General features: G+C 59.4%; 2 protein-coding genes across 4 annotated transcripts in view; one reads left to right on the top strand and one right to left on the bottom strand.

The window, feature by feature from the left end:
* Positions 1-6,482, top strand: part of MYH7B (myosin, heavy chain 7B, cardiac muscle, beta) — a 54,187-nt gene extending 47,705 nt beyond the window's left edge. The window contains exons 28-43 of the mRNA XM_011972413.1: positions 342-518; positions 608-753; positions 1,112-1,202; positions 1,280-1,669; positions 2,346-2,472; positions 2,562-2,680; positions 2,770-2,966; positions 3,109-3,458; positions 3,624-3,748; positions 3,844-3,959; positions 4,352-4,748; positions 4,823-4,948; positions 5,040-5,210; positions 5,297-5,401; positions 5,483-5,578; positions 6,001-6,482. Of these exons, the coding sequence (XP_011827803.1) occupies positions 342-518; positions 608-753; positions 1,112-1,202; positions 1,280-1,669; positions 2,346-2,472; positions 2,562-2,680; positions 2,770-2,966; positions 3,109-3,458; positions 3,624-3,748; positions 3,844-3,959; positions 4,352-4,748; positions 4,823-4,948; positions 5,040-5,210; positions 5,297-5,401; positions 5,483-5,578; positions 6,001-6,363 (3,096 nt within the window). The 3' untranslated portion in view covers positions 6,364-6,482. The remainder of the gene's footprint in view (positions 1-341; positions 519-607; positions 754-1,111; positions 1,203-1,279; positions 1,670-2,345; positions 2,473-2,561; positions 2,681-2,769; positions 2,967-3,108; positions 3,459-3,623; positions 3,749-3,843; positions 3,960-4,351; positions 4,749-4,822; positions 4,949-5,039; positions 5,211-5,296; positions 5,402-5,482; positions 5,579-6,000) is intronic.
* TRPC4AP (transient receptor potential cation channel, subfamily C, member 4 associated protein) overlaps positions 6,455-13,319 on the bottom strand; it is a 77,387-nt gene continuing 70,522 nt past the window's right edge. For 2 of the 3 annotated variants that reach the window (XM_011972414.1, XM_011972416.1), the window contains 7 exons: positions 12,972-13,055; positions 11,868-11,958; positions 10,767-10,907; positions 9,703-9,811; positions 8,478-8,590; positions 7,450-7,656; positions 6,455-7,322 (listed from right to left, as the gene is read on the bottom strand). In XM_011972414.1, coding sequence (XP_011827804.1) covers positions 7,185-7,322; positions 7,450-7,656; positions 8,478-8,590; positions 9,703-9,811; positions 10,767-10,907; positions 11,868-11,958; positions 12,972-13,055 — 883 coding nt within the window. In that variant the 3' untranslated portion in view covers positions 6,455-7,184. The remainder of the gene's footprint in view (positions 7,323-7,449; positions 7,657-8,477; positions 8,591-9,702; positions 9,812-10,766; positions 10,908-11,867; positions 11,959-12,971; positions 13,056-13,319) is intronic. The other variant, XM_011972415.1, reaches the window with a different exon arrangement.

Raw genomic sequence — 13,319 nt, 5'->3', positions numbered from 1 at the left:
GAGGCGGGGGAGGCAGCTTAGGTTCTCACAGGTGCCCACCGAGGAAGCCAGGACTAGGAGGCAGCTGCCCTGGGCACCTGCTAATACTGCACATGGCTCTGGCATCTGTGGCTCTCTCGCCGGGCCAGGTGTGGTGCTGGGCGCTGCGGGTGCAACCACTCGTGAATCCTCAGTACAGCCCCATGAGGAGGGTCCTTCCCTTAGGCAGAAGCTGTGGAGGCTCGGAGTCAAGTGACTTGCCTGAGTCCCATAGCTGGAAGGGGCACTTGCTCTGACCTAGTGTGGTGGCTGCTCAGAGTGCAGGGAAGGTCATCCTCATGGTGACGCTGGCCCTGGCACAGGTGAAGAACCTGACAGAAGAGATGGCTGCGCTGGACGAGTCCGTGGCCCGGCTGACCAAGGAGAAGAAGGCATTACAGGAGGCCCACCAGCAGGCCCTGGGTGACCTGCAGGCCGAGGAGGACCGCGTGAGCGCGCTGACCAAGGCCAAGCTCCGGCTGGAGCAGCAGGTGGAGGACGTGAGTCAGGGTCATCCTGAGACTGGGTGGCGGGGCCAGGGTGTTGGCTGGCCTGGGCCATGGCTGACCCTGCTCTGCCTGCTCTGCAGCTGGAATGCTCCCTGGAGCAGGAGAAGAAACTGCGCATGGACACAGAGCGGGCCAAGCGCAAGCTGGAGGGTGACCTGAAGCTGACGCAGGAGTCGGTGGCTGATGCCACCCAAGACAAGCAGCAGCTGGAGGAGAAGCTCAAGAAGTAGGTGGGGCGGTGGGGCGGCGGGGCGGTGGGGGGGCCCTCCCGGCCCGGCCAGAGGGGCCTTCTGAGCCTGCACCCAGCCCTTGTTCCCTTCTGGATTCTTGTGGGTCCTGCGGCATTGCAGACGTTAGGGGTGGGGGTCGAGAGATGGGGCACTGGGGCGCAGGGGTAGCGTCTTGCCCTCCCTGGACTGAGGGCCCAGCCAGGGTCCAGGGCTGAGGCCTCAGGGCCCAGTGCAGCAGGTGCATGGGGGTGAGGTCCCTCAGGGCCTGAAGGGGACTTGGGGGCGTTACAGGGGTCCCAGGCAGGTGGGTGGGAGTTCAGGCCTGCACTGGCTCACCCACCCTGCGGCTCCTAGGAAGGACTCCGAGCTGAGCCAGCTGAGCCTGCGGGTGGAAGACGAGCAGCTCCTGGGAGCCCAGCTGCAGAAGAAGATCAAGGAGCTGCAGGTACGTGGGGGTCGGGTGGGTGAGACCCGGGGTCAGAGGCCCACAGAAGTGACAGCTGCCCCGCGTGCCCACCCCAGGCTCGGGCGGAGGAGCTGGAAGAGGAGCTGGAGGCAGAGCGGGCAGCCCGGGCCCGCGTGGAGAAGCAGCGCGCGGAGGCGGCACGGGAGCTGGAGGAGCTGAGCGAGCGGCTGGAGGAAGCAGGCGGCGCGTCCGCGGGGCAGCGCGAGGGCTCCCGTAAGCGCGAGGCGGAGCTGGGGCGGCTGCGGCGGGAGCTGGAGGAGGCGGCGCTGCGGCACGAGGCCACGGTGGCTGCGCTGCGGCGCAAGCAGGCGGAGGGCGCGGCGGAGCTGGGGGAGCAGGTGGACAGCCTGCAGAGGGTGCGGCAGAAGCTGGAGAAGGAGAAGAGCGAGCTGCGCATGGAGGTGGACGACCTGGCTGCCAATGTGGAGACTCTGACCCGCGCCAAGGTGTCCACGCCTTCCTCACCCCATACCCACCCTGACTTTAAACCAATCCCAACCCCAGCAGCCAATACTGTCCCCATACTCCCTCCACCCAGTACCTGATCCTGAGCCCTGACCCATTCACCTGGCACCCAACCCCCTTTTCTCAGCCTCCTGCCAGTCCTGACCTTAAGCCATGACTCCCAAGCCCTGTTCCCTGACTCCAGGTCATTTTTGACCCAGCATCTACTTCCAGCCTTGGACCCTTGAACCAGCAGTAGTTGTGACCCCAGCCCTTAACTCCTGAACTCTGACTTAATACCTGTCCTGACTTCCTGATCTGAACCCCAGCACCCTAGCCTTGACCTTTCTGCCACATAATCCTGACAGCTGACCTCTGACCACTGTTGCCAGCTGACTCCACAGCTACCATCCCAACTCTCGCCCTGACCCACCGGCCCTGGGACTGGCCCAGCCCTGTCCATTCTGACATGTGTCTGTTAAGCCCAGCAGTAGAATCTCTTTCCCTAACTTTGAACTTGGGGCTCTGCTCTCCCTTTGATTCCTATTCCTGGGCCTACATCTAGCTTACCAGTTTCCGATCCCAGATCCCAGTCTCTGACTGGCAGACCCAGATCCTGCCCTCTGATATACAGACTTGTTCTGACATCTAACCCCTGCCCCCAACCTGGGATCCCAGGCCAGTGCAGAGAAGCTGTGCCGCACCTATGAGGATCAGCTAAGTGAGGCCAAGATCAAGGTGGAGGAGCTGCAGCGGCAGCTGGCGGACGCAAGCACGCAGCGGGGGCGTCTACAGACGGAAAGCGGTGAGGCTGGGGCTCAGCTGGCCACACCAGGCAGGGCTTTGGTGCAGCCCTCGCCAGCCTGACCTGCCCGCTCGCCTCTTTGCCTGCAGGGGAGCTGAGTCGCCTGCTGGAGGAGAAGGAGTGTCTGATCAGTCAGCTGAGCCGTGGGAAGGCCTTGGCCGCCCAAAGTCTGGAAGAGTTGCGGCGCCAGCTAGAGGAGGAAAGCAAGGTGGGCTGGCACCGGTGACCATGGAGTGGGCAAGTGGGCGCCAGAGCCACTGGGCTGCACCAACGCTGAGGTCACTGGTGTCCCTGCAGGCCAAGAACGCCTTGGCCCACGCCGTGCAGGCTCTGCGGCATGACTGTGACCTCCTGCGGGAGCAGCACGAGGAGGAGGCTGAGGCCCAGGCTGAGCTGCAGCGGCTGTTGTCTAAGGCCAATGCCGAGGTGGCCCAGTGGAGGAGCAAGTACGAAGCAGATGCCATCCAGAGGACCGAGGAGCTGGAGGAGGCCAAGTGAGTGCTTTGCTGGCCAGGCCCCTGCCATGCAGAGCTTTATGCCTGTGCCTCTGAGCCCCACGGAGGGTGGGCGAAGGGAGCTGCTGGGGCTGTCCTCCCTCCCTCCATGGTCCACAACTTGTCTGGCCCCATGGCCTAGAAAAAAGCTGGCACTGCGGCTGCAGGAGGCAGAGGAGGGCGTGGAGGCTGCCAACGCCAAGTGCTCGTCATTGGAGAAGGCCAAGCTACGGCTGCAGACAGAGTCAGAGGATGTAACCCTGGAGCTGGAGCGGGCGACCTCAGCAGCTGCTGCGCTGGACAAGAAGCAGCGGCACTTGGAACGGGCACTGGAGGAACGGCGGCGGCAGGAGGAGGAGATGCAGCGGGAGCTGGAGGCGGCGCAGAGGGAGGCCCGTGGCCTGGGAACTGAGCTCTTCCGGCTGCAGCACAGCCACGAGGAGGCACTTGAGGCCCTGGAGACGCTCAAGCGGGAGAACAAGAACCTGCAGGGTACGACCTGCCACACACCAGGGCCAGGGCGCTGCCCTGGGGTCGGAGCACCTTGGAGTCACAGGGGTGCCCTGGTGGGGCCACCCTGGGATGAGGGGTGAGTGGAGTGACCTGGGTGGGAGTACAAGCCATGGGGGTGGCCCCTCAGCACCCTGTCCACTGCAGAGGAGATCAGCGACCTCACGGACCAGGTGAGTCTCAGTGGGAAGAGCATCCAGGAACTGGAGAAAGCCAAGAAGGCGCTGGAAGGCGAGAAGAGTGAGATCCAGGCTGCACTGGAGGAGGCAGAGGTCAGGGGCTGGCCACAGGGGTGGGTGGACACTGACGTGCTGCTCTGCTGGCTGTCCCCCCTTCCCACCCCACCATGCCTGCTCTGTATCCGCAGGGGGCCCTGGAGCTGGAGGAGACCAAGACGCTGCGGATCCAGCTGGAGCTCTCCCAGGTCAAAGCAGAAGTGGACCGGAAGCTGGCAGAGAAAGACGAGGAGTGCGCTAACCTGAGGTGTGTCCATCCTCCTCCCGCTCCCACCTCCCGAGGGCAGAAGGGAAGGGAAGTAGTGTGTACTCTGCTCTCTCTAGTCTGTCCCTCCCATGGGACTTTCTGAGGTCCGGGTTGCTGTTTCCATTCTAGAGGTGAACCTTGGAGATGCTGAAGGACTTGCCCAAGGTCACACAGTGGGAGTGGAGCCAAAGTCAGTCCACCTGTCCGCCTGGGCCTCACTCTTCTTCACGAACTTACTCTGATGGGCCACAGGCAGTCACAAGAGACTTTAAACTGGGGAGGGGTGACTCAGTTGTTCTCAAAATGGGTTCTTGTCTCCAACGGTCCTTGGGCATTTGTAAGGACAGATATGCCCTTACGGGACCCCCTTTCATGCCACCCTCCTCCCATAGGCGCAACCACCAGCGAGCTGTGGAGTCCCTGCAGGCCTCCCTGGATGCAGAGACACGGGCCCGCAATGAGGCGCTGCGGCTCAAGAAGAAGATGGAGGGTGACCTCAATGACCTGGAGCTGCAGCTGGGCCATGCCACCCGCCAGGCCACGGAGGCCCAGGCTGCCACGCGGCTGATGCAGGCACAGCTCAAGGAGGAGCAGGCAGGGCGGGACGAGGAGCAGCGGCTGGCAGCCGAGCTCCGCGAGCAAGCACAGGCTCTGGAGCGCCGGGCTGCGCTGCTGGCCGCGGAACTGGAGGAGCTGCGGGCTGCCCTGGAGCAGGGCGAGCGCAGCCGGCGGCTGGCAGAGCAGGAGCTGTTGGAGGCCACCGAGCGCCTCAACCTCCTGCATTCGCAGGTGGGGACAGGAGTCCCTGGGGACAGAGCAGGTGCAGGCCTGTTGGCTGGCTCTGAGACTCTGCTTCCCCTCAGAACACAGGCCTCCTGAACCAAAAGAAGAAGCTGGAGGCAGACTTGGCCCAGCTGAGCGGGGAGGTGGAGGAGGCTGCACAGGAGAGGCGGGAGGCTGAGGAGAAGGCCAAAAAGGCCATCACTGATGTGAGGCTGGGCAAGGGCTGTGGGAAGCCTGGGACAATGCAGAGGGACTTCCCTGAGGCGGGGCACCTGACCAGCCCCTTCTCCCCCAAAGGCAGCCATGATGGCCGAGGAGCTGAAGAAGGAGCAGGACACAAGCGCACACCTGGAGCGGATGAAGAAGACACTGGAGCAGACGGTGCGCGAGCTCCAGGCCCGCCTTGAGGAGGCAGAACAGGCCGCCCTCCGTGGCGGGAAGAAGCAGGTGCAGAAGCTGGAGGCCAAGGTGTGTGCGGCCCCTCTAGTCCTTGGCCCAGGCAGGGTGGGTGACCCAGGGGTGGGCTGGGCAACAGGCGGTACCCCTGCCTGCAGGTACGGGAGCTGGAGGCCGAGCTCGACGCAGAGCAGAAGAAGCACGCCGAGGCCCTTAAGGGCGTGCGTAAGCATGAGCGCCGCGTCAAGGAGCTCGCATACCAGGTGGGTAACCGGGTCTCCCCGGGGAGTGGCCCTGGAGCTGGCCCAGCCCAAGCAAGCCCTGAGTCCCCCTTGCCTGCCCAGGCCGAGGAGGACAGGAAGAACCTGGCTCGCATGCAGGACCTGGTGGACAAGCTGCAGAGCAAGGTCAAGAGCTACAAGCGCCAGTTTGAGGAGGCGGTGAGTGTGCTGGGGCCTGGATACCTGGACCCGGCACCCCAGCTCTGCCCCAGGGTCTGTGGCCAGGTGAGGCATCAGCAGCAGCTCCACCCTCCCGGCTCAGTGACCCAGAAGGAAGAGAGAAGCTTCTAACATCTCTGGGGAGATAGACCTAGCTCTGTCTCACAGAACAGACCCCACGTGCTTTCCCCTGGCCAAGGCTGGAGTTGCCTCTGAGGGGCGGGGCAGGCACAGAGGCACATCATGAAGTTGGTACGTCTCAACTTCCTTATTCCCACTGTGGTATTAGTGAGCATAGACAATGGCAGTAGGAACAAAGTTGAGGACCAGGAGGAGCCAGCTGCTTTACTGGGGATGGGGCAGGGACCAGAATAAGCATCTCAGTCACCGAAGAGGAACCAAGGCCGTGTGTGTGCCCCCAGGAGCAGCAGGCCAACACCAACCTGGCCAAGTATCGCAAGGCCCAGCACGAGCTGGATGACGCGGAGGAGCGGGCAGACATGGCGGAAACCCAGGCCAACAAGCTGCGGGCACGGACCCGGGATGCCCTGGGTCCCAAGGTGAGGAGTGGTGGGGGCATTGTTCTCTGTGCAGGGGGAGTGTGGGGGATGACAGGTAGTACTGCTCATTCAGCTGTCCCTTTCTCCTCAGCACAAGGAGTGAAGGCCCGAGTCGCTGGGCTCTCAAGAGGAATGTCTGCTGTTGTGCCTCTGGCTGAGACCACCTGCCCCAATCCTGCCATCTCTGCATCCCCCATGCTGCCTTCAGCCTTCCCCGGGCCCTGAATAAACACCACAGCCAGTTTCCTTCTCATTCTTTGGGGTTCAGGAGAGGAAAACACAGCCCTAGGGACAAAAGCCAGGTCCACAGCAATCATTTAAAATAAAGTTATTTAATAGTCTCCATTTAATTGGTTTATTTGCTGTTAATAAATTGGCAACACAAGGAAGGGCCCCGTGTCCAGGCTCAGGCAGGAGCGGCTGCCCCGGGCAGAGGCAGGCACAGCTGCCCCGTGCCACAAGGGATGGAGGGAAAGCTCCCCCCGCAACTTCTGGGAGAACCCCCTGGGATGAACACAGCGGCCAATGAGCAAACAGAACCAGAGGAGCTAAAGGAAAATGAGGCAGAGGGGCAGGCTTGGGGGAAGGCAGCATTCTCTGGTACCCACCACCCCTGCCCAGGGCTCAGAAGCCTTTGCCTGGGTCCAAAGGCCAGGGACAAGGGAGGCTTGGCTCACAGATGGGGGGGTCACCCATGTCTTCCTCCCTACCCCGGGACTGATGGCCAAGAAGCCGGCAGGAGCTCACACAGAGCTAATGCTAAAAGTCCTCTTACCTCTGGGTGGGCCTGGGCCCCAGGGTTCTGAAGTTGAAAGGTGGGCATGGTACCCCGTCCTCATTATGGGGACTGAGGCTCTCCAATGACCTAGGGGCCTCAGACCCAGGGGGACCAAGGGCTTCTAGGACTTCCCTCCTACCAAGCCTGCATCCAAAGACCTGGGGCAGGCAGAGAGCAGCAGGGAGAAACGGGAACAGGGCAGGGCGTGTGGCATCATACCCACGCTCACCCACACTGGCCCAGCAGCCTCCCGAGGCCTGGCCCAAGGTCACTCCTCAGTGAAGTCCCTGTCTATGTCCATGTAGGGCTCCTCAATGTAGCTAACGAGGGCAGAGGGTGACTGCCGGTCCGGGTTCAACAGGATGGACACTGTCTCCTTCCAGTATGAGAAGCTGATGCAGGAGCTCTGGGCAAAGAGGGAGGGGTTGGGGGGCGCCTGGAGGACCCAGGTCAAGCCCAGCACCGGGACACCCCTCTGAGAGGCCCTGGGTCTGCTGCCCACCCATCACCCCCTCGAGGGGTGGGGCACTCACGTTCTCTAGGCAGGTGCTGTCCTTGTCCTTGTGCAGGTAGTGCTGCTGCCAGAAGCGCAGCAGGTTGTGGAAGTTGTTGAGCAAGAAGCCGGGGTACTTCTTGCTGTGCTCCATCCGCTGCAGCAGCCGCAGGTACAGGGGCAGCCGCTCTTTCCGTCGGGCCAGCATCAGGATCACCAGGCTGGTGTTGAGGCAGCTGACATTCTCCTGCAAGGCCACAGGCCCACCGGGTCAGGGGCTGGTGGGAGTCCCAGTGGCCCCTGGTGAACCTGGGCAACCATCAGGCAGGCAGGAGAGTGGCCCTAGGCCTCGGGCCACCCATGGAGCTCTCCTTGCGCAAACGTGAAATAGGACTAGGGGAAGGGGGCCCCCAGCAGCCCCAGTCTCCTGCCTGAGCACCTTCCTGCTCCCCACACCCACTTCCCACCCCACCTGAGGGCAACATCATCTGTCCCTGTCCAGACCTCGGCTCAAGCATCACTCCTTCCGGAAGGTCCATCCCAGGCAGGACTGGGTGCGTGTGCTGGGGCGGCTGAAGTGCCTATCAGCACTAGCCTGTGCACCCTGGAGGGGCAAGAGTTCTGCCCCACTCACCATGCACTCCCACCTGGCGCCTCACCTCAGAACAGAACCAAAGACCACCTCTGAGAGGTGCTAAGACCACCCCACTTTAGAAAAGAGGTGCATGAGGCTCAGAGAAGGGAAGGCTGCATGACTTCAGTGAGGGAGTTGGGCAGCCTCAGGTCCGATTCCGAAGCCCAGCAGGGCAGAAGGTGTGAGGGATGTGGACATGGGGGAGGCGGGAAGAGCGCTGGCCTTCGAGTCAGCCTGTGACCTGAGGGGACTTGCGAACCCTCCTTAGGCCCTGTCTGTACAATGGGGCACTGATTCCTCCTGAGCACAGTCCTCAGAAGAGCTGGGTCTCCAGAGACGCACTTCTGGAGTCGGGGACAGAAATCTGGGCTCCAGGACAAAGGAACTGGTTTCCAATCGACCTTCCCTGCTGTGTGTTTGCCGGGGCCTCTCACCTGGGTCAGCGTCTGCACGTGGATGATGTTGATGAGTCGGAAGAGGAAGGACATCTGTGTGGGTACCTGGGATATGTAGGCAAGCAGGCGGCACTCAGACAGGACCTCGGCAACTGTGGAGGGAGGCGGGGGTGCAGCAGGTCAGGCTTAGGCCCAGTGGCTTGGTCGCCCAGGCCTCTAGTGGAGCCCCGTTTGAGTCCTGACTCTGAAGCTGGAGGCTCATCATCAAAACAGCTTCGACGAAAGCTGACTGCAGCAAGAAGAGGAACCTCCAGCTGTCCTGCCAGCAGGCAAAGCCGTGTTCTCAGAGCGCCCAGAAGCACCCCACCTCATCCTCCAGAACCAAGCTCAGGGCAGCTCTCCCTCAGCCCTCCCTAGCCTGGCTCCAGACCCCTGCCCTCCATATCACACACAGGAAAGTTTCCGCCACAGGAAGATGGATCCATGATGCTGCATTAAGAAAACCAATGCAAAAGTTCAAATCCTCCTGCAGAGCTCCTAGTGCAACTGGTTTTCCACACCAGCTCTCAGGTGAGTCCGGCCCAGACTGAGACCACAAGGCACAGGTTCTGCTCCGTCCTCTAGTGTCGGAGCAACTGCTTCCCGCACAATTGGGAGGCGGGGCAATAGCTGAAGGTACCAAAATCTGGGTGGCTGTTCCCCTGAAACAGACCCTCTGGAGCAGAAAAAGGAGGCAAACGGCTAAATTACCAACTACCAGGATACTTCTTGCTATCAATGACAGTGACCTAGACAAGGAACAAATGCCTGACTTTTTGGGGGGTGGGGGGGTCACAAACCCTCAAGAGAATCTGCTGGATGCCACAGGCCTTCTCCTAGGAAAAAAAGGAAATGCGTGCACATACGCATGAAGTGCGTTAGCAAGTCCAGGAGGGTTCAGATGCCTGCTGCACCACAGGGCACCTGTAATTCCACGCACAGCACACTGAGGACGAGGGGGCCAACTCATCGTGCCAGGCAATACCAGTCCAAAAGGTCTTTTTCTGTTTTTTGCATCTTGCTAACAACAATGGATTTTCACCTTGTTAAAGTGTTGAACAAGGCAGCAAAGTGAATTGCCCTGGGAGCCGCCACCTCGAAGCCAGCCACGTGGGCGTCTGGTGCAGCTCCCTCAGTCATTCTTGTCTCCCTGCTGGAGACAGGGTGTCTGATGCCAGCGTTCTCACCCTGCATGACTCGCCTTGACAGCCTGCCTTTCATGTACCTTTCATATCCACCTGGTTTTCAAATCGGTCCAGGGACAGAGTGACACAGCGCACCAGCATGTTGGAGTCCACCAGGGAGCTGTTGATCTGCTTCAGGAACACCTGGAACTGTATAGAAACTAAGCTCACAGCAGGCAGTGGGCTGCTGGCCAGGGATGGCCATGGCCCGGGGGGAGAGTCACTACAAGGGGCATCAGCGACCTCCACCAGCCCCACTGCTTCAGATAGGAAGATAGAGGCTCAGATAAGTTAAGGGACCTCCCCTCACGACCCAGGTACTAGGAGGCACCCCCTGGAGTTCAGCACAGATCCCACACTCTATCCAGTGGTTTTACACTCAAGGGTGCTGGATTCCTCTAATTTTTACTTCTAATTTTACTTCAGCTAGCCTCGGCTGGGTTTCTGTCACACACACCTGGTGAGCCTAACACACCAGGCCCAGTCCCTCCCTACAGTAGCTCCCACTGTGGCACCCACCATGCTGCATCACAGCAGGTGCACAAGCCGCCCATTCCCACCCTCACTCCCTACCCACAAGCAGCCCCGGTTTTCATCCCTGCATTCCCAGGGGCTAGCACAGAGCCAGGCAGAGCAGGTTCCGATGAATGTTTGCCAAAGACTGCCCAGACTCTCCTGTCATCTCTCATTTAAAACCTGTGCCTAGGCCGGGCGCGGTGGCTCAAGCCTGTAATCCCAGCACTTTGGGAGGCCGAGACGGGTGGATCACGAGGTCAGGAGATCGAGACCATCCTGGCTAACACGTTGAACCCCTTCTCTACTAAAAAATAAAAAAAAAAAAACTAGCCGGGCGAGGTGGCGGGCACCTGGAGTCCCAGCACTCGGGAGGCTGAGGCAGGAGAATGGCGTGAACCTGGGAGGCGGAGCTTGCAGTGAGCTGAGATCCGGCCACGGCACTCCAGCCTGGGCGACAGAGCGAGACTGCGTCTCAAAATAAATAAATAAATAAATGAATAAAACCTGTGCCTAAAGACTGGCAGAGCAGGACTACAAGGGAACTGCTGGACAACCTAGCACACTCTGCAGAGCCCGAGGTTAACTTTACCTTTGCATCGGTGTTGATGTATTTATTGAATCTCTTGAATGCATCAACGTTGAACTTCATCAGCTCCCCCAGGAGGTCAAAGTAACTCTGGAGCACATCCCTTGACTTGCACTCGCTGTCCACAATGCAGTAGAGGATGTGCTGGGTGAGGAGGGACAGGGTGAAGGTGTGAACGTGGCTACGCCCACCAGGGCCTGGAATGGAGCTCAGACCATGCATTGGCTTCGAGCAAGCATCCTGGGGATGGAACCTGCAACCCTGTCTAGATTCTTGTCTGAGAATGCTGGTGGCTCCAAGGACAGGACCAGGCCTGACAGACCTCACCAGGAGGCAGAACAGACTGGGAATGTAGCACAATCTCTCCCCTGCCCAGGGCGTACAGCTGAAGCCTGTGACCTGCACTGTGGTCACCAAGATGGCCGGGGCGCTCAGCTCCTAGGTGAGGGGAGCTGTCATCACCAGGTCTAAAACATGGCCACTGCCTAGGCACTGAGGTCATTCAAGTAAATGAAGGACAGAACTGAAAAGCAAAGGACACACTTTGACCCCACAGCTCGTCTTTGTGTTTATGAGCAAAATTGTTTAAAGTTTACACCAAAATATTGAGTTTTCATCAAGAGAATAAAGCCAATTTACTCCTTTATAAAGTTTTCTACATTTTCTTGGAGTTACATTGATTTGGTCAGTTCTTTTCCACATGGATTTTATAATTCAGGGGTCAGTTTCTTGTCCACATCAAAAAATTTGAAATACCAATTATAACTGTGGCCATTCTGCTCTGTTTTACTTTTTCTGAAGACCATTATTCAATAAAGGAAAATTAACTTTTAGTATCAAAGTATCTTCACGGTCAAAATGCCTTGCTAACTAAACTCTCACCCTCCTGCATGGCCTGGCCACCCCCTAAATCTGTCACCCCTTAAGCACCCACAGGGAACCCACAGTTGGAAACCCAGGGCAAAAACTAGGGCAACCTGCACTGGCATTCAGAAGTCGTGATATCTGGTCGGCTCCTGATGAACTGTTTGGGGCTCGGTACAGGACACAATGCGTGGGCTAGGCGGGGATGGAACCCAAGACAGTGGCTGCTCCAGACCATACCTCCAGGAGGCCTCGCTTCAGCAGGAACATCTGGTCTGCATAGGAGGTGGTCCCTCGGAGGAAACTCTCCACAGCCCGAGCTTGCCAAAACCTGCGACCCAAATATTGGCTCAGGTGGCTAAGGCTGCCCTCTTCTGGCCCGTGTTCAATTCTCCAAGGGGTTGGGAGATGCCTGTTCCCTTTTCATGTACTCAGCATTTACTGAACATCTACCAAGCATCAGGCTTCATCCTGGGCTTGGGGACACAGCAGTGCCCCCATCCTCACAGAGAGCCAGCTCAGTGCAGAACTCTTCTAGCTGGGTCTGTCTGGAAGGGGCTGTTTCAAAGAAGGTGACATCTGGGATCGAAGGGCTGGCTCCTGCGAGTCCCCCGTGAAACATACTCTAGGCTTTGCCCTTTCACAAGAACGGGAGGACGTGCAATTGAGGGGCCAGGAATGTCTGTGGGAAGCTGACGAACACGTGCAGACAGGCCGCTGGGCTCACAGACGACGGGCTGGCCTAGGGAAGTAGTGGCTTATGCTGACTGAGGGACCCAGAGGCACAGCGGGGATCCATGACAGGGAGTTTGGACAAGGCACTGAAGCGACAAAGGCCCATGTGGGCATGAAGCCTCCTGACAGCTCATGCCCGGCCCTGATGGAACTCTACCTGTCCACTGACTTCAAGACTCATCTCAGATGTGTCTAAGGACCTCAGAGAAGGTCTTCCTCTACTCACCCAGCCCCCAGCCCTAGCAGCAGGAGGCTCTCCTTTGCTCCTACAGCTGCCGGGCAACTGGCTCCATTCCTTTCCATGCTGCATTGAAACAGCTCAGCTCTAGGGAATTCACGGCAGGGCCCGTATCCTAGTTCTCTCCCACCCATGCGGCACCAGCCCAGAGCAGGTGCTTGGTGAATGCTCGGTCACTGTGGGTTGCAGAAGAAGGTTCCACATACCTGCCAAGTCAACACTAGGCAAGATGGCAGTCAAACCACCTCTCCCCAACAGTAACTGTGCTTCAGGCATGGATGCTGGTGACTAAAGGAGGTATTTCTAACCTCCTGCGGAACACCTGGCTCTGCAGCCCCACAGAATCGGCAGGTACTTGTCCCCAGACCCACCTGAAAGACGACTCTGCTGGCTCCTTCTTCATGACCTGCAGCAGACGAGTTAACAAGCCCCTCTTCCCATCACACACCAAACTCCTGAAATAGAAGAGAGACACTGGTGACCGATCTGAGAGGCTGACGGGGGCCCTGGGGATGGGTCGCTCTGCTGGTTTAGGCAGTGAAAAACCATGGGAACATTTCCAAGTCTGCAGGATGCCTTCCTGCTCCAACCGGAGCCAGAGCCCCGGAGACCCCAGCAGTCACAGAATTAACCCGCCAAGTGCATTCCCACCACATCGCAGGCCAGCTTACCTTCCCAGGCCAGAAACATCCAGAATCAGACATGGCTTAGAACTGCCA

The sequence above is a fragment of the Mandrillus leucophaeus genome, unplaced genomic scaffold, assembly GCF_000951045.1.
Source record: "Mandrillus leucophaeus isolate KB7577 unplaced genomic scaffold, Mleu.le_1.0 Scaffold129, whole genome shotgun sequence".
Taxonomy (NCBI): Eukaryota; Metazoa; Chordata; class Mammalia; order Primates; family Cercopithecidae; genus Mandrillus; species Mandrillus leucophaeus.
The sequence above is the reverse complement of the archived record's forward strand: the minus strand, read 5'-3'. Positions and strand labels throughout refer to the sequence as shown.